The sequence below is a fragment of the Narcine bancroftii genome, chromosome 1 (assembly GCF_036971445.1).
Source record: "Narcine bancroftii isolate sNarBan1 chromosome 1, sNarBan1.hap1, whole genome shotgun sequence".
Classification (NCBI taxonomy): Eukaryota; Metazoa; Chordata; class Chondrichthyes; order Torpediniformes; family Narcinidae; genus Narcine; species Narcine bancroftii.
Genome location: NC_091469.1, coordinates 438,489,700 through 438,512,924, shown reverse-complemented (window position 1 = coordinate 438,512,924; position 23,225 = coordinate 438,489,700). Strand labels below are relative to the sequence as shown.

At 39.9% G+C, this 23,225-nt stretch overlaps 1 protein-coding gene across 3 annotated transcripts in view; it reads right to left on the bottom strand.

Moving 5' to 3' along the window:
* The window catches only part of LOC138751705 (sorcin-like), a 56,739-nt gene that overhangs the window by 6,883 nt on the left and 26,631 nt on the right, over positions 1 to 23,225 (bottom strand). For 2 of the 3 annotated variants that reach the window (XM_069914348.1, XM_069914347.1), the window contains 4 exons: positions 11,275 to 11,439; positions 7,234 to 7,303; positions 5,635 to 5,678; positions 3,486 to 3,633 (listed from right to left, as the gene is read on the bottom strand). In XM_069914348.1, the coding sequence (XP_069770449.1) occupies positions 3,486 to 3,633; positions 5,635 to 5,678; positions 7,234 to 7,303; positions 11,275 to 11,439 (427 nt within the window). Of the gene's footprint in view, positions 1 to 3,485; positions 3,634 to 5,634; positions 5,679 to 7,233; positions 7,304 to 11,274; positions 11,440 to 13,272; positions 13,291 to 23,225 lie in introns of those variants that run through there. The other variant, XM_069914349.1, reaches the window with a different exon arrangement.

Here is a 23,225-nt window from a genome sequence, read left to right as displayed (position 1 = left end):
CAACAATAAACTTTATTTCAACACTTGTGTATAACATTCAGAGTCTGTTTTCCCCCTCCCTACCCTCTTATGCCCCAATAAAACCAAGAATAAAGTTATAGAAATTATACAAATACAAAAAAAAACAAATACTGGTGAGGTCAATGACCCCTGTGAAAAACTGAAACCCCACCCCTCCCAGCTACTTAAATAAAAAGGGGGTAAGGGACAAAAAAAATGCACGTCATCTGGGCCAAGTCCCACTTCTTTGATCCCAATAGTTTAGCTGCTGGGATGGATTGTTTCATTTCCTTTATTCCAAAAGGGTGAAATTCTGTGTACCCATGTGTTTCAGATAAAGTTGCCACACTCTAATAGATCATTCTTATGCTATCTGCAACTAAGATCATTTTTAAGAGACAAATTTGGACCATCTATGACCCTGTCTGTGTGTGGTGACATGGAGATTCTAATTTGGAGGGGGAATGTGTGTAAGTTTATCTCTATAATGTATTTCATATTCCAATGTGAGGGCCCAAAGCCGGGCTTACACAAGTCAAGGGAATGTGTCCTATGAATGTGTCATATTTCCTCCTTAAATTGTATGTGATATTCTCCAGGGGAATACAACTCTGCATTTCCATATTCCATCGTGCAATAGTTAGTTGGGAGTTGATTTCCACGTGACTGTTATACATTTCCTGGTTACTGACAAGGTGACTTTCACAGACTGAATTTGGAACCTAGACAGTTTAAAACCCATGTCCATAATGTGTCCCAGAAGGTACAATTTCAGATTCTGTGGAAATCCATTTTTGTATTTTTTTTTCAGGTTCTCCTAGAAGGATCTTACCTTTGCATACAGCTAGGTTAAGGTTCCAATCTCCACACCTAAAACAAATTAATGAAATTTCTGGTTTGGATTTATGTAATTTTTGTGGTGTGAGGTACTGTTGATGCAGGAAATTGTATTGCACCAACCTGTACCTGGCATTAGTAACTGTTGTCCAGTCACAGGTCTGACCAGCACCACTTATAAATTGTTGTGCCGAAGTCCAACTCCCACCTTTCCCTTGACCTGTGTAAGCTCGGCTTTGGGCCCTCACATTGGAATATGAAATACATTATAGAGATAAACTTACACACATTCCTCCTCCAAATTAGAATCTCCATGTCACCACACACAGACAGGGTCATAGATGGTCCAAATTTGTCTCTTAAAAATGATCTTAGTTGCAGATAGCAGAAGAATGATCTATTAGATAAATAATATTTATTTCTCAATTGCTCGAATGTCATGAGCTACCTTCGCTTGTAACAATCCTCAATACACTTGACCCCTTTCTGACACCAGGTGTCCAAGATCTTATTGTTCAAAGTCATGGGTATTAAGTTGTTCTGAGTCGAGGGCACTTGGGGAGATATCCCCACCTTCAGTCAATACATTGATTTATTCTTTGCCATGTCTGAAGTACATGCTTTAGTATGGAGTTATCTGTTTTCTTAGGAATTAATTTAGTGTCCCATTTATACAGAAACTCTCCTGCTATCTTTTCACCTACTGCATGTAGTCCAATTTGTGCCCATGAGAGGGACCCCCTCCCTCAAAGAGTGAGGTGATAAACCTCACCTGGGCCACCCAATAATATTTTTTGAAATTTGGCAATTCAAACCCTCCAGTTTATAATCCCAAGTCAACTTTTCCATGGAGATTCTAGCCACTTTACAATTCCAAAGGAACTTTCTGACACATCCATGAACATCTTAAAGAAGCCCTGGAACAAAGGAATGGGCAATGATTGAAATAGATATTGCAGTCTTGGCATCACCTTCATTTTAACACAGTTAACTCTGCCCATCAAAGTTATAGGCAGGGTTTTCCATCTATCCAAATCCTCCTCAATCTTCCGGAGCAAAGGGAGATAATTGAGTTTATATAAATTACTCAAATTCTTATCTGCTTTTATCCCCAAAAATTTAATGCTCTCTTGTGCCCATTTAAACTGGCTCCCTTGTTGGTAATGTCTGTAATCCCCCCTTTGCCAAGGGCATTTCACTTTTATCCAAATTTATCTTATACCCAGAGACCTTGCCATAATCTTCCAGTGTGGTCTTCAGCCTGGCCAGTTATCCCCTTGGGTCAAATATACTAGCACATCATCCGCAAATAAATTTATTTTGTGCTCCTCCTGGGCTACCTTGAATCCCTTTATTTCTGGATCCCTTTGGATGGCTACTGGTTTAATAGCTAGTATAAACAACACTGGGGACTGTGGGCAACTCTGCCTACTGGATCTACCCAGCAGGAACACTGGAGACAGCTTGGGGTTTATGCTAGAGCGTTTTACCCAATTAATAAATGGTTGTCCTAATCCAAGTTTTTCCAGTACTTTGAACAGAAAGCCCCACTCCAGTGTGCAAAAGCCTTCCTTGTGTCCAAAGCCACAACCACACCTGGGTCCACCCTCGACTGTGGCAGATACACTATATTCAGCTCCTTGGTTTGGCCCATGTTGAGTGCAAGGTTTTGTGTCACCACTCAACTAGTTGATTTATCTCCTTCTTGTAAGATTCCTATGATTCTGCCAACAACCATGAAGTCAATAGCAAATTTGTAGATGGCATTTGAATGGTACCTAGCCACACAGTCATGGGTGTAGAGTGAGTAGAGCAGTGGGCTAAGCATGCATCCTTCAGATGAGCCTGTGTTGATCATCAGTGAGGAGGAGCCGTTGTTTCCAATTCACACTGACTGTGGTCTTCCAATGAGGAAGTCAAGGATCCAGTTACAGAGGCCTAGGTTTTGGAGGTTGTTGACCAGCATGGAGGGAATAATAGCATTGAAGGCTGAGCTGCAGTCTATGAAGAATATGTGATGTTGTTGTTGAGGTGATCCACAGCCGAGTGAAGATCCAGTGATATTGCATCGACTGTGGAGCAATTGTGACGGTAGGCGAATTGCAATGGGTCCATATCTTTACTTGGGTACATGTTAACTCTGGCCATGACCAACATCTCAAAGTATTTCATCACAGTAGATATGATTGCTACTGGGCCATAGTCATCGAGGAAGCTCACTCTACTCTCCTTGGGCACTCTTGGGAATTCACCTGTTGAACTGCCCCCTTTATTATTCCTTTATTAAATAAGGGAAACAAATTATGTGCAGACTGGGACAGATTTCCTTTACTGAAGCAAGTCAGTGAGGCCAATTAGTGTACAATTAGTTGATCAAAATTGCATATTGTACTGCAAACTCATCAAGTTACAAGGACCCCAGACTTTCTTATTCTCCATTCAGCAAACTGCTGCCACGTGATAATATTGTACTTGAGATCACTATCATACAGAAACTGGATTATAATATAGATGATCATAAACTGAGTGGCCAAGAAGATTTTAAATATTCCATTGTTTTAGTACAAAGAAACAATTATTGTGACAACGTGAAAGTTAGTGGAGAAATTATCCAACTAACAAATAAATAAATCAAATCAATGACTTACCCATGGCAGCAATAGCTTGCTGTAGCTCCTGGGGTTCCACTGTTCCACTCCGGTCCCTGTCAAAAGCAGCAAAGTTCTGCCGCCAGCTACTTAGCACTGTCCAGAGTTCTTTGAACTCGCTAAAGCCCATGGTGGCAGACATATCTCGCTGGCAATGTACATTAAGGAACAAAATAATTACTGACTATTTTTAACTATATAAATTCTGAAGTAAACATCTGACTACAAGATGTTACAGGTCAATGAATATGTTTTGAAGTAGTAACTTCAAATTGAGTCTGTGAGACAGCAAAGCAGCCACGCAGTCCAACTGTGAAGAACTCAACAGGATCCAATTCTAATAATCCAATCCTGGTCAAAAGGTGACCATGTCAGACATGATTATACATGATTACATTTGACTTCAAAAACATACATGTTATGGAGCATTTACATCTACAAACTGAGTAAATTACGGTTATCAAAATACAGAGTGCCATCTTCTGCACTCCCAGCAGGGCACACCCATCAATTACATTTCCCTCCTTATTGCCTTGTAGTGCTGGGAACTTACTCTTTCTCATATGCCCTTATGATGCTTTTGCCACTGACATCAAGTAGTCTACAGTGGCCCATTAACCTACCAGTATGTTTAGAATATGACAGGAAAACACAACACCCAGCAGAAATAGAGTCATGTCGACAATATGTAAACACCCCTCAGACAGCACCAGAGGTTAGGATTGAACCTGGGGAAAATGAGGCAGTAACATCAGGAGCTGCACCATCAAACTCCCCTTTTTCAATGGATCATCAGTAATTACCCTATCAATAGGTTGTTGCCATGCAAGTGTATCAATTAAGCTTAAAGTGAAATATTCCTGCAAAATTTAGTACGCATTTTCACTCAAGTGCTTGGGATTTTGGATTTTTTGGTCTCATGATACACATTGTGCACTGGTGCCAAAATGGTGCACACCTCAGCAACTGGCTGGTCTTCTCTCGTGTGAATTTATCATAAATGTAAACATACAGCATGGTGACAGGCCCTTTCGGCCCACAAGCTTATCCCGTCCAATTATACCCAATTGACCTACAACCCCCGTATGTTTGGAATGGTGGGAAGAAACCCATGCAGATATGGGGAGAATGTACAAACTCCTCACAGACAGTGCCGAAATCAATCTTAGGTTGCTGGCACTGTAATAGCAATGTGTTAACTGTTCTGCCCTTTCTGAACAGTTTTGTTTCAAACCACTCTCCTCAGATGAAATGAGAGCTGCAGTTTTGATCACAATTGCATGACCTTGCACATCACTGCCTTGGTTTGTGCTCCAATATTGTGGTGGGCACATCCTGTGAAGGTCATTGCCATCTCCCTTGGATCAAGAGATCAACAGTAACACAGTACATTGTCATTTCATTGTGTTGAATGAGCTCCACTGATTTCACAATTGCATGCTAGCAAGTTCAGAAATTGCAGTCCTTTATTCCTCCCACTTTGCCAAACATCCAAAAAAAAGGTGCTGTCAATCTTCTTTAAGTCATGGCTCGTGATCCAGGTGTGCTCTCTTCTGCCCTGGTTCAGGTGTAATCCTATCAAGGTTTCTTTGTGTGGCCAGAGTGACAACTTAGATTCCTTTATTTCACACAGTTTTCATCAAGAGCGAACTTGGATTCTAACGTCAAACTCTAAAAACAATCTTTCTTTGTGAGTTAAAGTATCCTTCAAATAAACAAGGTTTTAAATATTTAGATAATTTTCACAATCACTTCTCTCCATTTATTTCAATCTGGATTTTACTCAAAAAATGCAAGTTGAAACAAAAACTTGGAATTTTAAATCCACAATAAAAATGGACTTTTAGTTGGCACACAAGCATTGTTTGTCAACATGCCAATAAGAGCCTGACTGTATGTCCTTGTGATACACCCCCTTCAGACTATTTAGCTACTAAAATGTTACTACTGTAGTATATGGGCCAACAATACAATGCATTGTAGCTTCAGCATTCCATTTCTTCTTCCATCCTTCTACATTTGAACCATTGCAGTTAGCCTGATGCATTAATGCCATAATATCAAATTCAAAATGCATGGAAAATCAATTCTTTTCATGTACATTTTATAATACTCTGCCATTAATAAAATTGTTGTAATGAAAGGATACATCTAACATGGAAATCATTATTTTGCAAGTCTCCAAGCTGAATGCTGTAGAACAAAAACATAGTTTACAACACCACATAAAATTGAAACCTTTTGAAATGATCTTCTGCAATACAGATTATGTATCCTTCAGTACTAGATTTAATGATCATATTAGTAATTAGTCAATTAGTAATTTATTTTACAAATTCATCACTTTCTTGCACTGGGCAGCTATGGCGTTGTAGGACTGTTTTAGGCTGCAGCACATTACTGATCAGCTATATATTAAAAAAATTGAATGGAGCATTGGAAGATGGAATTGAATCCCAACAGGCATGAAATGAAATATTTTGGAAGATCAAATAAAGTTAAGATAAATGTAGCAAATGACAGTACCATGCTGAACATTGAAGAACAAAGGGACCTTGGGTTACAAGTCAATACATGCTATGTAAAAGTGTGCCATTTTCATAAAACCAAAACTGAACATATTAGCAGTTATGCACTTTAAGATGAGGGATGGAAGTGTAATGGGACAAAAAAAAACCTAAAGAATAACAGGTGCATGGAATAGGCTTTCGGGAATCATGGATGAAGCAGATACCATCTAGAGCAGTGGTTTTCAAACTGCACCCCTAAATTCACATTCTGCCTCAATTAATCCCTAAGCCATGTGCTTTGTGATTAGTTAGGGATTGCTTCAGGTGGTCTATGAGTGGGAAGGGAAGGTTGAGAACCCCTGCTCTAGACCAAATTGTTACTGAAATATTTTGCTGAGAAAAATTGTCATTGGCCCATTCCTTCGGAGTTATGAAACCGTCCACATAACGAGTCAATTAGATATGATGAAAGCAGTGTTTTTTCAAACTTTTTCTTTCCACTCGCATACCACCTTAAGTAATCCCTGACTAATCAGAGAGAACTTATGGCATAGGGATTGCTTAAGAAGGAATATTAGTTGGGGTGGGGGCAGTTTGAAAACAACTGATTCTAGAGGCTTCTAGAGAGACATACAAATGTGCAGGGAATAGAGAGATATGGATCACATGCAAGCAGCTGAGTTTTAGATTCACTTTGGCATCATGTTCAATGCCGACATGTAGGCCTGTTCCCATGTTCAATTTTATCACGCGAAATCAAGCAACATACAAGCTAAAGTCATCCCTGATCAGTTGTTCAACTCTTCCTGTCTCAGATGAGTTGTCACAAAGTAAGATGACAAATGAGACTTGGGTTACATAGCAAGTTGGCATCCCAAATTTAAACTACAGTAAATACAAAATTGTTAGGCCATTTGCAAAAAAAAAAAAGCTTTTCATTTTATAGTGTTAGATTTTCTTTTGCTAGCAGAATGCATTACAACAGCACACAAGGCCTCTGTTTAATGCCTCATAGTGTAATGGAGTCTTAGCTTAGCACGTTTCTGACCAAACAGCCACAGTTGCCAAGGAACAGGACTAAATACAATATATACCAAATCAGTACTATAGATGAAACACTGACCTCAATGCACCCTATTTATTTTTCTTACCAACTGTACAACTGCATGCTCGTAATTACATCAAATGCATTGTAAGTTTCATCTTATCAGTGCATTTCATAAACAATTACAACTCACGTTTGTAGCTTCCACTGATGCCAGATTGAGTAAGACATCTCTGAAGTTCTTCAGCATCTATATGACCATCCTTAAAAGTTAAAATGACAGATCAGGATGCAAAAATGACGATGGTTGGCACAGGATTTGCTGACAGAAGTTTAATACATCAGGAGAGCACACAAACTGAATTTAATATCCTTTATTCAAGACAAAATTATTGTCCTGAAGAAGCAACAAAGAAAAACTACAGTAGAGGGTATAGTCCATTGAACACAAATTCATAATGCAGTCACAGGTTGATCAAGTACATCAGAAAAACAATGTGTTAATGATTTAAGAGTTAAGGAATTACATAGATATTCAAGGCATTATGAACCAGTGTTCATCATTGTGTGTTCTAATGCATATTTCAAGCAGTAATCAATTTTGAAATTAAAATGACAGCTTTGTAACAAACTGTACTGTCCACAGAATTCAGGCTGCTGGCCACAGAAGGGCGATCTACTTAGCGTACGACAATGGGACTGTGTTAATTGGTTTACATCAAACCAGGTTTTAGACACCTTTAGTTCAGTTACTTTGCTCTTTTGCAACCAAAATCAAGGAAGTTGCCAGACAAGAATTCGTTTTGTCATTTATCACATCAAACATGGTCATGAGCCCATTAGTTTTATCTAACAATAATTAAATGTCCATATACCCGAAGACAGCCATCACAATAATGCTTTTGGGTGACTGGATTCTTTCTGACTTTAGAAGCTTTTAAACCAACCGTGAAAATTACTGTGTCCCAACAAAAGTGTCCGAACATTCAGAGGTGTCTTGTTCGTTGGAGTGCTTCCTTTGCAAATGCGTAATTCAAAGGAACCATTTGTTAAACCACTGTAGTTATTGGATTTGTATTGAATCACCTGGTGTTATAACTTGTTCTTAGAATTAGAAAAATTTGAAGTACTTGTGTTTGAGGATTCTACTGAGAGAGTCTCCAAACAGAATGCCTGTTTGTTGTGTGAAATAAAGATCTTTTACTAATTTATCAGTTTCAGTCTCCACAACAACGATAAAACATAGTAACATAATGGAAAAATTGTTTACAGAGAGTCCCTGGGTTACGAACATCGACTTGCAGGCAACTTGTACTTACGAACAAATTGTGCCCTCAATTCGCGTATGTACATAATGTTACCTCACCAATGCCCCTTCCGTTTGATATGCAAGATATCGATGGGTCGAGATTGTGTTAACTTTTAATCATGATATTTTTTCCTATCTAAACGAACTGTTTAATTTTTTTTTTAAAACAGTACTAAGACAAACATTTGACTGACTGATGCTAAATAAGAACCTTATGTTCCTGTTCCCTTATCTACAAATTCAACTTAAAGACAGATATAGGAACAAATCTCGGTCGTAACCCGGGGACTCCCTGTCCAAGCAACACAGATTTTGACTGCTGGGTGAATTTCATCATAAACCACCATACAGGAAACTATTTTTACTCAAAATTGCACTGACCACAAGCCCAAACCACAAGGAAATAAGTGGACTTGCTAGCCATTGCCATCAACAAATCTGCAGAACAGATTTGGAATGATGCAAAGTCCATGCACTTTCAAGCTCCATCTTCATTTGGGAATCCTGAAGTGTCTGTCCTATTGCACAAATTTCTGCCAATATTAAAAGATTCACGCATGTCTTCAGTCCCAGGCATCAATTCTTTCCCCCAGCCATCAGCTGCACCTCCACTCAATTCTCTTCATCCTTCATTCCACACAAATCCAAACACATCTGTTCACCATCAGTTTCCTGTCAGAACTGGGACTGAGATTCCAATACCACCTATTTCTACCTCCAATTAAACACAGAAGTCTGCAGACGCCATGATCAAAGTAAAAACACAATGCTGGGGAAATTCAGGTCAAACAGCATACAGGTATTTTATATAGCAAAGATAAAGATACCTTGATGAAGGGCTCAGGCCTGAAACGTTGGTTCTGTACCTTTGTGATATAAAGTACGGTATTTGACCTGGTGCGTTGTCCATACTACCTCCAGGTTCATTGCTTCAAAGCCTGGCAGCTTAAAGTCACATTTTTGAACTTCTCATTCAAAAATTAGCATCCAATACATTTCTCTTTGTTGTGCTTCCCCATCTCTGTATTCATTGACCACAACAAATCCATTACGAACACATCTCGGTCGTAACATTCTAACCTTTGCTTACAAATCCCTTCACAACCCCATGTGCACAAGAACTCTCTGCATCTCCAAATTAGACTTCTCATACATCAAAAATTAAAAATAAATTCCCATTGGGAATTGCAACATTTGCTCCAACCCACACAAATATGCCTTCTAATTTAGTCTTGCCTGTACAGTTACATATATAACTGTCCATTTCTACAACTTTCTACTTAAAAAAATTATCATCAACTCTCACCAACTGCCCATTGCTCTCAAAATGCCCAGTAACTTTCACACACCTGATGAGAGAACCACCTGGTTCTCCTGCCACTCCCATTCCTCTGATTTAACTAACAGAGAATCATTTGCACTGTTCTAATAACCAAGAAATATTTCTGAATCTGAAAGTTTAAAAAATTATAATTAAACAATCAGTAGCTTCTTTCCCATTTCCTGAGTTGGTCCATTGGGGGCATGCAGATATGAATCATGGATCCTATTATTTTCTCTGAAGGTCAAAGTCAATGCATCGTTAAATTGCACTATTTATTTTTCATTTATGTGAACCCAGGGTAGTTTTCTTCTTTTCACTGCAAATAAAGATGACTGGATTAAAAGGTATTAACCAAATAAATTTACCATTTTCTTCTTGTACTTTTATAGTCTCACATCCAGCATCTCAATTTGATATGCTGTATTCTGTGATCTACACAGAGAAAGTTTGGAAGTGAGATTTTCCAAAATGTCTTGCATTTTTTCCAGCAGAACAGCAATGAACCCAACATCCTCCCCTCCATGCTCTAAATTTCTAATGATTCTAATACAGGTTACTAGAGAATATAGACAGTACGCAGAGTTGAGCAGCAAAGTGGCAGATAGATATTAATCTGGAGAAGTGCAAGGTGATGCATTTTGGAAGGACAAACCAAAAGGCTGAGTACAAGGTTAATGGTTACTTAAAAAGTGTGGATGAACAGCGGGAACTTGGAGTGCAAATCCATACATCCCTCATGGTCGTCTCACAGGTTGATAAGATAGTTAAGAAAGCCTATAGGATGCTGGTATTTATTAATAGAGGGATTGAATTCAGGAGTAGATAGGTCATGTTGCAACTCGACAAATCTCTGGTAAGACCACACCTAGAGTACTGTGTTCCTTTCTGGTCACCTCATTAAAGGAAGGATGTGGAAGCTATGGAGAAGGTGCAGAGGAAATTTATCAGGGTGTTGATTGGGAAACAAGTCTTATGAGGCAAGGTTAGCAGAGCTGGGACTTTTCACTTTGGAGCATAGAAGGATGAGAGGAGACTTAATAGAGGTTTACAAAATTATGAGAGGCATACGCAGACAGCCAGCACCTATTTCCCAGGGCAGGATCAGCAAACACCAGAGAACACAAGTACAAAGGGAGGGAAATTTCGGGGAGACATCAGGGGCGAGTTTAAAAAAAATACACAGAATTGTGGGTGCCTGGAATGCCTTGCCAGGGGTGGTGGTGGAGGCTGCAACATTAGGGGCATTTAATAGACTCTTACACAGACACATGGATGAAAAAAAAAAGAGGGTTATGGGGTGGGGGGGGGGGCATAGTATTTTTTGTGTGGAAGGAATATATGGGTCGGTACAACATTGAGAGCCGAAAGGCCTGTACTATGCTGTATTGTTCTATAATCTTTTCAAGAAAGGTACATGGATCAGATTGCCTTAATAACACATGTAGTGTTCTAGTTTTTAAAAAGATGTGAGGTCAATGGTTTACACAATTTAGGGATGCTTTCAAAAGCATGCAAGTCTTATTTCAAATAATGTGAGTGAATGTACTTCCATTTGTACCATTTACTTTAGTAAGCAGTGCACTTAACAGAAGAGATATTACCTGACCAGCCACTGCAGCAAAGTATCCATAAAGTGGATCCTGCTGTTGGCCTGGGAATTGTCCATAGCCTCCAGCTCCAGGAGCTCCTGGGTACCCTGCACCGCCAGCTCCTGGAAATCCTGCACCACCAGGACCTCCTGGTGCACCACCATATTGAGGAAATTGCTGAATAGAAAAGCAAAAACAAGGTTGCAACACATTAGTCAACATGAAACCAAATTAATTCACTGTTAATGTTAAACATGAGTAATAGTGTAAAACAGTAGTGTGAGCGACTTAAGTGGGAATTATTGAGCGTTCCAGGACCATTGGAATACACAAATCCCATCTTGGTACCCTCACAAACTTGATCCTTCATGCTTTCAGACACTCTTCAGAAAGGTCAGGAAATGTTACTGTTCAACATTCTGGTAAGCCAGGCCCTGGCACCAGAAATCAAATGCTATCAGCCCCAACTTTCTCCTTATCACCTAAAACTTGTCCCCTCTGGTAAACAAGAGTGCAGTTGCTGGAAGACTGAACCAATGCACAAAATGTTCAACGGGTCAGGCATCAGCCATGGAAAGCAATACACCATAAGTCTTCATCAGGAATAACAAGAAGTGGACAGAAACCCAAATAGAAGGGTTGGGGAGGGTGGGGGAGCAAAACCTGCAGTTGATAGAGGAATACAATTGGGGAGGGGGAGGGAAGAGGGGAAAAAAGCTAGGTGAAAGGAAGGGATCAAGGATAGTGCATTCTGACAGGAGGAAAGGAGAGATGGTAGTGGACACCTGGAGGAAAGATGATGAACAGATGAAGAGGCTGGGAAAGGAGAAAGAAAAGAGGAACAAGGCTAGGAGGGAAAGCAAGGTTGTAGGTTTTGAGAAAATATGACAGGTTGGGGAGGGGGGGGGAAAGATTACCAGAAATTGGAGGTTGATGCTGATGCCATCTGGAATGAAAATGACAAGATGGAATACAAGCTGCTGTCCCACCAATTTGCATGCAACTTCAACCTGGCAGTTCAATAGACCATGGGCAATCATGTCTTTACGAGAATGGAAAGTGGAATTAAAGTGGCTGTCCACTGGGAAATCCTTTGATCCTGAGGCAGACAAGGTGAAAGTGCTCAGCAAAACAAGCCCCTAATTGTGTTTGGTCTTACTCTAGTATTTGACATTGCCATCCTGGAAAAACAACTTCTTTTGTGCCTCTCATAATTTTATACATTTTTATCAGGTCACTACCCTCTGATTCTCAGCAGAGAGAAAAAAAAATCCAAGCTTGCCTAATACCTCCATATAGTTAATTCACTCCAATCCAGGGAACATCCTGGGGAACCATTTCTGCACCCTCACCAAAGCTACCATGGCTTTCACAGTGGGAATACAGATTAATTTCAAAAGGGAATTCGAAAGAATTTGTTTGCTCCATGTTGAAGACCAGGGTCTGAGACTCTCTGGACTGGTCTTTCAGAGGTATTAAGAACTTATTGAGCCAAATGTTCTCTTCCATATTACAATCATTCAATAATTCTGTATATTTTTAATAATTTATTTATCATTTTAAATATATTTAACAATCAACAAACATACAAAATACAGAACATCAGGAGAACCTATCTAATTCTATAATCTTACTGAAAGATTCTGAGAGGACTTAAGTTGGTAGAGTTTGAGAGAATTTTCCCTGTTCTCCAGGAAACTGAGTACCAAAACATATTCAGAACATTTATTTACAACAAGGATGAAACATTTCATTTCTAGGAGTCATAAATCTTTTGGAATTCACACCCCAGAGAGCAGTTGTTGAATTACTAAATTATTTAAGGCAAAGACAATTCAAGTCAACAGTTCCAAGAAACAGATATGAGTGGAGTTGAGGCCAAGATCAGATCAGCCTTATTCTTGGTGATCAGAAGGCCTCATTCTGCCTCAGCTTCTCATTTTCTTTGAAACTTGCTTAACTACACACCACGTTCTTCACAATATCTAACTGAAAAAAAGAGCTGACCACCATTTCATCAGCCTGCAAGCCTGTGACTTCAGTCCTCTATCTTCCCACATTTGTCGGTATCAAGCAAATGATTACTGTACTTAAAAAAAAAAAGTTGAAAACAAGATAAAAAATAATCTGCAGAGATTTATTTATAGCATGGATTCATCTGTGGTGCATTTTTTTTGTTTAATCATTATGGACATAAGATAAAGGGGGAGGGAAGGATTTGCATAGGTCAGAAGATCGTAATGTGCTATTATGTTTTGTATTCTATTTTCTCTCCTACTTTGTATTTCATTTCATGAAATACTTTCAACCATATCAGTAGCAATTTAAAGAAAAAGCAGTACAATCACAATGAGAACTCTGTTCATCTATGAAACCAGGGAATGCACATGAACAATTCTGCACAGCATATTATGACAGATTAAATGTATGGCGATATCCAACAGCTCTCACACAATTATGAAATTACAACTACGAAACAAGCTATACACCATATTTATTAATTCAAGCATTACTGTGCAATTTATAATTCAATCTAAAATGCCAACTGATTTCTTTCTTCAGCAACTCCGATTCAGGTTTCAAATTTATTGTCAGTACATACGTGACGTCATATGTAACCGTGAGATTTTCCTCCAGATGAAGCAGAATTACAGTGCAAAAAAAAAAAGAAACCCCACTGTACACAACGTACACATGTAAACAAGGCGCCAGGCCCCGATGGTGCAACTGGCAGGGTATTGAAAATCTGCACCAACCAACTAACCGCAGTGCTCACGGACATTTTCAACCTCTCATTGCTGCCGTCAGAGATTCCACCGGCTTCAAAAGACCCATCCCAGACCCAAGAAGAGTAGTGTGACCTGCCTCAACAACTACCACCCAGGAACACTAACTTTTACTGTGATGAAATGCCTTGACAGGCTGGTCATGGCCAGAATTAACATGTTCCTAAGCAAAGATCTGGACCCACTGCAGTTCCCCTAACATCACAATCGCTCCACAGCAGATGCAATGTCACTGGCTCTCCACTCAGCTCTGGATCACCTTGAAAACAGCAATTCATACATATGGCTGCTTTTCAATGACTGCAGCTTGGCCTTCAATACTATTAATCCTTCAGTGCTGGTCAAGAAGCTACAAACTCTAGGCTTCTGTACCCCACTCTGCAACTGGATACTTGACTTTCTCATCAAAAGACCACAGTCAGTACAAATTGGAAACAACATCTCCTCCTCACTGATTATCAACACAGTCAGACTCCAAAGATGCGTGCTTAACCCACTGCTCTACTCATCATACACCATGATTGTGTGGCCAGGCACAATTCTAATGCCATCTACAAGTTTGCTGATGACACCACAGTTGTCGGCAGAATCACGAACAGCAATGAGGAAATGTACAGGAGGGAGATGGATCAGCTCGTTGAGTGGTGTAACGACAACAACCTTGCGCTCAATATCAGCAAAACCAAAGGGATGATTGTGAACTTCAGGTGGAAGTCAGGGGAACACGACCCAGTCCTCATTGAGCAGTCAGTAATGGAGAGGGTCAAGAACTTCAAATTCCTGGGTGTCAATATTTCCTGGAGCCTCCACATTGATGCAACCACAAATAAGGCTCGCGAGCGACTATACTTTGAGAGGTCTTAGGAGATTTGGTATGTCACTGAAGACTCTTGTAAACTTCTACAGGTGTACCGTGGAGAGCATTCTGGCTGATTGCATTACTGCCTGGCATGGAGGCACCAGCTCTCAGAACAAGAATAAATTCCAGAAGGTTGTTAACTCATCCTGCAACATCACAGGCACCAGACTTAACTCCATCGAGGACATTTACACGGGGTGATGTCTTAAAAAAAGCAGCCTCTATCCTCAAAAAAACCCACCACCCAGGCCATGTCCTCTTCACTCTGCTATCATTGGGGAAAAAGGTACAGGAGCCTAAAGATGAACACTCAATGGCACAAGGACAGCTTCTTACCTGCTGTCATCAGATTCCTGAATAATCAATGATCCAAAGACATTGCCTTACTTTTCATGCACCATTATTTTACTTTAAAAAAAAAATTATAATGGCGCAAGATGGTTATAATATGAACGTTTGCACCATGATGTTGCCACAAAACAACAAATTTCATGACTTGATCATGAGAATAAATTCTGATTCGGAAATAAAAATGTAAACAAACTAATTCTTCAGAGAAGGGAGGGAGAAAAAACAAAGTGCAAAAGTAAGAGTTCTTAAATGAGTCCCTGGTTGAGTTTATTGTTAATGAGTCTGATGGTGGACGGGTACTGTTTGGCCATTGGAGTTCTTCCAGCAAATGGGCTCATCCTTCACAATTGTAGTTGATGGAAAGTTGCCAGGACCCTCCTTGCACGTGCTCTCCAGTGTCACATGCAAAATTGAGCACTTTTAGCAAGCAAGCGTCCCTCAAATTCTGTTAAGTCTTCGAGTGTGATGGGCTATTATTATGCATTGGATTATATTTAGCAGGAAATGTTTGAAAGTGGTTAAACAATTTTTTTTTAAAATAAAAACACAGGATCCTTCTGGTGAGGTCCACAAACAAAGATCAGCTGCCAATATACTGGGCCACCCAACATCCATCCAGAATTTTTGTTTTCTGATCTCAGTCTCTTCCCAAATTCAGAACAAATAAACCCATAGTCAATATGTTCCATGGGTTGACAAAAATAATTGTTTTTTTCCCTTCTGAGTTCAAGGGGAGGCAGAATATCCAGTCTTATTAGATGGCCTTCCTAGATAAGTATATTTGATATTTCTAATGGCATGACTAGATTTTTTAAATATTTTATTTTTCATTTTTTAAATAAATCTACATAGTGAAATCTTCAATTTAACAATATTAAACTTTTTCATACGAAAAACAAAGAAAAACCCTTTCACCCCCTTCCTACAAAATCTAAAATCACACTCTGTCAGAGCTCATATTTATATGATCCTTAAAAAAAGCTATGTGGGGAATCACATCTGCTGATATTGTAACAACATCTGTTATTATTATAATTTGGCCTCTATATAATCCAAAAATGGCTGCCATATCTTGACAGATATGTCATATTTGTTTTTAGATTTAAATAATTTTCTCCATAGGTATTCATCTCTGTAGTCCCACATGCTATGAGTAAGGTAGGATCAGACTTCCATGTAGTTGCAATAAACTTAGCTCCTGCTAAAGCAACTTTGACAAAATAAATTTGAAATTTAGCTAATTTATTACTTATTTCAATAAGATTGGCATGACTAGATTTGACTAAGGCAGTTTATGTGCTCCTGGTTCAACTAGGTCTGTGGCAGCCCCAATTTCTACTTTTGGTCTGCCTTTTGTCACCAGCATCCATAGAATTCTTGTCCGAGAATGACCAGAAATGTGCCCCAATTTGATGGCTAATTGCAGTGAGGAGTACTGATAACATTTTAGACTTCTTTCTAGTCAGAAAGAACAGAAAAATTAAATGACATTGCATACAAATGTAGATTTGTTCAAAGGAGAGTGCCCTTGCATTGGGAAATGTTATAGCAATCCATCAAATAGGAAACTAATAATGTTTATTTGTACAATGACTGATTTTGGTCTTCATTGAACTCAAGGAAGTGTTAAAATAAGGCAGGATATAAAATTGACAATCTACCCAGTCCAGTATTTCCCAACACCTTAAAAAAAAACAAAGCGGACGCCATTTCCAGGGCTCTCGTTATACATTGTATTGTTGAATTTAACAGTAAAGCATTCGTGAGAGGGCGCCACTTTGTGTGGTCTGGTTATTCAATGCAACAGCAAACATGGTGTCAGAAGTCTGAACCCGAAGCATTCAAGTGAAAAGTGAGTAACCAACGCCACATTTGCAAGACATAATGGCAGACGGATTCATAAGGCCTGACACGCTCGTGTTTGGTGGCAATGTGGCCGAGAATTGGCACTTATTTGAACAAGAATACAACATTTTCGTCGCGGCACCGCATAATGATAAGTCTGCCCGAGTCAAAGCATACATTTTACTAAATTTGGCGGGTTCTGAGGTCATCGAAAGGGAAAGGTCATTCATATATGCAAATGAGGTGCATGAAAGGAGTATCATTATCAGCCCGGCTGAGTCAAGAGAGGACCTCGAGTATTTAAAAAGAAAATTTTGAGAAATGTGCAATCCTCAACAATGGAAAGGCACAGATTTCATACCAGAAACCAGAGGCCTGGCAAGTCGATTCACTCGTATGTCAGTGACCTAAAATCAAGGCAAGGATCTGTGACTTTGGCCATCCTCCATGGTGGCTGCTAAGAAAAAAGATAGACAGGAGATCCAGATCTGCATCAACCCGACAGACCACAATACAGCTTTAAAACGACCACACCATCCAATGCGTATTGTGAAGGAAGTTACTGTGCAGATGGCCGATGCGACCGGTTTTTTGGTTTTCAATACAAAGAATTCCTTCTTGCAAATCAAACTCGACTACAAGTCATCACTGCTGACCACATTCAGCATGAGTTTTGGCTGATACAGATTCCTGCGAATGCCATTTGGAATCAATTCAGCCAGGGAAGTATTTCAAAGATCAATAGTGCAAAACTTTGCAGGATATCCCTGTGCTTTCATTGTTGATGACATACTTGTAGGTGGCAAAGACTTAGAAGAGCACAATGCAAATTTAAAAAAGGTACCAGACAAGAGCCTGGAATGTTAATCTTAAACTCATGCCCCAGGAAGTGCAGATTTTGACTGAACCAGGTTGGTTACGTAGGCAGTGTTTTCACAGAAGGCCTGAAGGCAGACCTTCAAAGACTAGAGCAATCAGTGAAATGCCGGTACTGACAAACGTTACAGTGCTACAACGTTTCCTGGGCATGGTCAACTACCTGAGCAAATTCATTCCGAACATCAGTGATCTTACCACCCCGCTAAGGCAATTGATGCACAAAGATGTGGTTTGGTCCTGGCAAGAGCAACAACAAACTGCATTTCATGCATTAAAAAGGCATATGTCACGTCCACCTGTTGTATCGTACTATGACGTACAAAGACCAGTCATGCTAACCTGTGATGCATCACAATACGGTCTGAGTGCAGCATGCCTGCAGGATGGAAAAACAGTGGCCTACACATCCAGGTCACACCACCAAAGAGATCAGATACGCCCAAATAGAGAAGGAGTTGTTGACAGTGGTTTCGCCTGCTCAAAATTCAATGATTTATGGGAGACCATGACCAGAGACTGGCCACTTACCTCTGGTCACAATTCTGTAAAAGCCAATCCATGCAGCCCCTGCACGATTACAGAGAATGATGCTCAGGCTTCAGAAATACAACATGACTTTAACTTACAAGTGCAGAAAAGAAATGCACTTAACCGATGCGCTATCTTGTACTCCCAGGAAATGCATGATCCAATAAGATGAGTAAGAGGGCACATTTGATATGACAGTAATACTCATTTCCTCCTCCCGGTTAGAGGAACTGAGACAGCACACAGGTGAAGATACAACTTTGAGGACCCTTTTATCAAGAGTGGCCGGCTCAACAAGTAGAGCAACCCTACTTCCCATTCCGGGATAAATTACTCACTGATGATGGAATTTGTAATGAAAGGCCTGAGAGCAGTAGTTCCGAGTTCACTGCGAAACATCTATGTCAACATCCTGCACAGAGGGCACCCAGGTGCAGAAGCAATCAAACGCAGGGCTAGAGACATAGTTTTTTGGCCAGGGACATCCGAGAACATAGACCAGGAGGTACAAGCTTACAGAAAGTGCCGTTGCAGTTTCACGCGGTGCCGGACCTACCTTGGTCAACCGTGGCAAGAGATATCTTTGAATGGCACGGTCAACTGTATTTGGCTCTTGTCAATTCATACTCTAGATGAATTGAGATAGACCCTTTACCTAACATCACCTCATCGGCAGTCATTATCAAATTAAAGAGACACTTTTCAGTGCATGGGGCACCCCACACTCTGCTGTTGGACAATGGCAGCAGTTCACCAGTAAAAATTCAGACACTTTGCAACAACATGGGATTTCAACCACATCACTAGCAGCCCAGAGGATCCACAGTCAAATGGGTTGGCTGAAAGAAGAGCGTGAAGCAACTCATGGAGAAGTCCCACAGGGATAATATGGATATGTTCCTAAACCTGCTAAACCTAAGGAACATCCCCCAGCAACGCCATATTGGGCTGTCTGGTGCAATGACTCATGTCCAGGCAGACACGGACGACTCTGCCAGTGGCAAGAAGACTCTTTGAGCCTCAGCTAAAGAACCCACAAGAAATTAAATCCCAACTGCTGAACAGGGGGCTAACGCAGAAAAGGTGCTAAGACAGAAATAGCCAGTCACTCGTGCCATTAGCAGAAGGGTCAAGTCATAAGATTGCAGACTCCACAGGGCTACGTCCGTATGGGCATAGTCAAAAGGAACTGCCAGGAACCCAGGTTATACCTAGTAAGATCAGAAGGAAAGGTGTATCAGAGAAACAATTGGCACATCTTGAACGTAAGGGAGCCACCCCCATCCTGAACCATTCCTGATGAAACTACAAACCAGCCACCCCCATCACAAACCATTCCTGATGAGATTATAAACCAGGATCTGGAACAAGAACCCAGAGTAGTAACAACCCATGAAACAAATGGTCACAACCTCGAGACCACGGATGGCACATCCTTTCAAGCTGAAGCACCCAAGTATCCACCTTCACCAATGGCTGCTACGTAACACACACTTGTAAGCCCCACCCAAAACATCAGGTTTAAACTGAGCTGACTGTTCACTGCTGAACTATAATTATTGTAATGTATGACACCTATATAGATTGTGGAATGTAAAGGGGATTGCCCAAGAAAGGGGATGTAGACAGCTGCACCTATTGGCTGTCTGCACCCGCTGCAGCCACTGTACTCGCCACAACACTATTGTGCACATGCGAGTCCTTGCAAAGCATGCTAGTTTAAAAAAACCCCAGAGCAGATGCCATTTCCAGGGGCTCCCATTATACATTGTATTGTTGAATTTAACAGTAAAGCATTCATCAGAGGTTGCCACTTTGTGTTGTCTGGTTATTCGATGTAACAACAAACATCAAGGGAGCAACAAATATTGAATACCATATTGTAGTTTACTTCCCATTCAGGTCCACAAATTTAGTGCAGAGGGATTCTGGCCACTGAAAATTACCATTATGCTTTTTCTTTATAGAATCCTTAAAGACTTCCAAGAAGTTAGTCAAGACTGTATCAAAACCTAGGATCCCGCGATATTCACAATTTTTTTCCTGAAAAAAATACTTGTTCTCATCTGCTGAAGCATTTTTGAAAATCAGATTAAAAAGCTACCATGTTTGTTATTTTGTTTTCAACATATGCCCTTTAACAAGAATTGCTTTCATCCAATTATAAACATGAAAAAAATTTCTTGATGAATCAAAGAATGGAGCCATTTTAATTCACACATCGATAGTCAGACAGTTCTAATTAATCTAGTCCTGACTTGGTAGAAATTCTGACAATTGCCTGATTGATGGAAATCACGATTAGCTAGTAATGCAGATCAACAAGGTCCCACATTTAACCTCTGTGGGTGCTAATTCAACAAAAATATCCGGGATTTAAAATACATCAGCACTCCCAAATTGAAAGGGAAGGATTCGTTCACAAAATCTCCATGTCTGACTGGCCAACAGAGAGATGCAGCACAGGGCTGTTTGACTTCCCTTTCTCATTGGAACTTGAACCTTAGTAGAGAAACAATGCTTTCAAGACAGAAAAAAATTAACAAAGCCGATAAACATCAGCCAATTCATTTACAGGCTTTAGAGGCTCAGGCTTTAGAGGCTGCAGATTATATATTGAATGCTAAAAATCAACTATGTAATTGATTCATGGATCACTAGTCTAAGATTACTAATTAATATATCCTTGCATATTCTGAATTATTGTAATTATATTGGAGGGATATTTTACATTCAACCATGCAGGGAGAAAACATTGCCAAAGGCAATGAGGCATCGAGTGCATTCCTCACTGAGATACAACTGGAGCTACCTGCGTTGAAGTTACAAAATGTAGCATATTCAACAAACTGAACTTCCTGCCTTCCACATATTTGAAAATTAATTTGGAAATGAAGATCATTCAGTGCCCAATAACAAATAAAAAAGATCACTCATTGTAGCAGGGCCTTTCTTTTTATGAAAGGAGACTTAGCATTGTCTGTCGCTGGTGTACAGTAGTTCAAACTCGGAACAGATTTGTTTACATTGTCTCATACAGTTCTGCATTTGGGGGGCGTGGCAAGATGGCGTAAGGAACAGACGTGCCATCCAGTCCACTCCTGACTGAGTTATTGTTTTGTTTATAAGTGCCCGTTAAAATTCTTTAAGAAGTCTATAAATAGTAAAAGGTGCTGAATTAATATCTAATGGTACATTTGCTTAAAAAAAAGTTAAAGAAAATGCCAACAGATCGTTAAAAAATTACATTTCCCGAAATTATCTGAGCCAGGACTCAGCGTTGAATGGATCCAGGAGAAGAAGTGCAGGATTCGGCATTGGAATTTCGTTCTGTACCGGTAGGGCTCTTTAAAGATGACGCCCGGCAGCCTTTGGAACAAAGGGCTGGCCGGGCACGTGTATTTCAAATAACGCCCGCTGTGAGCGCTGTCACTGAGAGTTTGACAGCTGAATCAGCTGGGACGCCACCAGCTGGAGAGTTAAAGAGCCGACCTCCGATTGATATAGTGGTGGCGCTGCGAAATGCACCACCAGTTATGACGGTTTCCCCAGGTTTAGATATAATGAAGGCTTTTGATGAGATATGGCTTAAAGATAACCCTGACTATCAGCCTCTTGATATTGCTGAGGGGGCTGTGGCAGAGGTTTCTACACGGAGCCAGACTGCAAGAAAAGCTGCTAAACCAAGGGAAGAGACAGAAGATCCTTTGGTCTCTCAGAAACAGCAGGATCCTACTATGTCTGAATCTACTTTTGCTGATATGCTTATCAAGAATCTTGAATTTAAGTTATATTCTTCAATGAAACAGCAAGGTAATTCTATGACCCAGGTCTATTCCAAGCTTAATACATTGGTGGATATTAACACTCAACAGATGGCTGACTATGGAGCTTTTAAACTTGAAACTAATGAAAGACTTGATATATGTGATCAAGGTTTAGTCGACGTACAAGATCAATTGCAAGATGTAAACAAAACAATTGAAACATTGCAGATTCAGAATAAAAATTTAGCAAAAAAGGTTGATTATTTGGAGAATCAATCTAGACGGAACAACGTAAAAATTGTTGGTTTGCCAGAAGACATAGAAGGGCCAGATCCAAGAAAATTTTTTACTGAATGGATTCCACGAGTGTTAGGACAAGACAAGTTCCCCGAAGGTTTAATATTGGAACGTGCTCATAGAGCTTTGAGAAGGAAACCTTTTTCAGGACAGAATCCAAGACCTGTTCTGGTCCGTTGTTTAAACTACTGTGATAGAGAGACAATTTTACGTGTGGCTATTAGAAACTCACAGCAAAATAGATCTCCTTTGATGGTTCAGAACAATCGTGTTTTTTTTTTAAACCGGATCTGAGTCATGAAATTATGTTTCAACGACGTGAATTTAATTCCGTGAAAGAGTTGTTGTGGAAAAAAGGATATAAGGCAACATTTAGGTATCCTGTGGTATTGAAGATTTTTCAGGATGGATATCAGCCAAAGTTTTTTGATAATCCTAAAGAAGCTATGGACTTTGCTCAATCTTTACCAATTACGCAATTTCAGGAACGACGTAGTCCTCCACGGTCTCCAAAGAGAGTGGAGATACAAGATGGGAATCAGATTTCAAGAAGAAATTGAAGCAATGGTGGTCGAAGTGGCAAAGTTGATTAAAAAAAAAACAAATCTTTTACTTTTTTTTTGAGAAGATTTCAGATAATGATGATAGTTT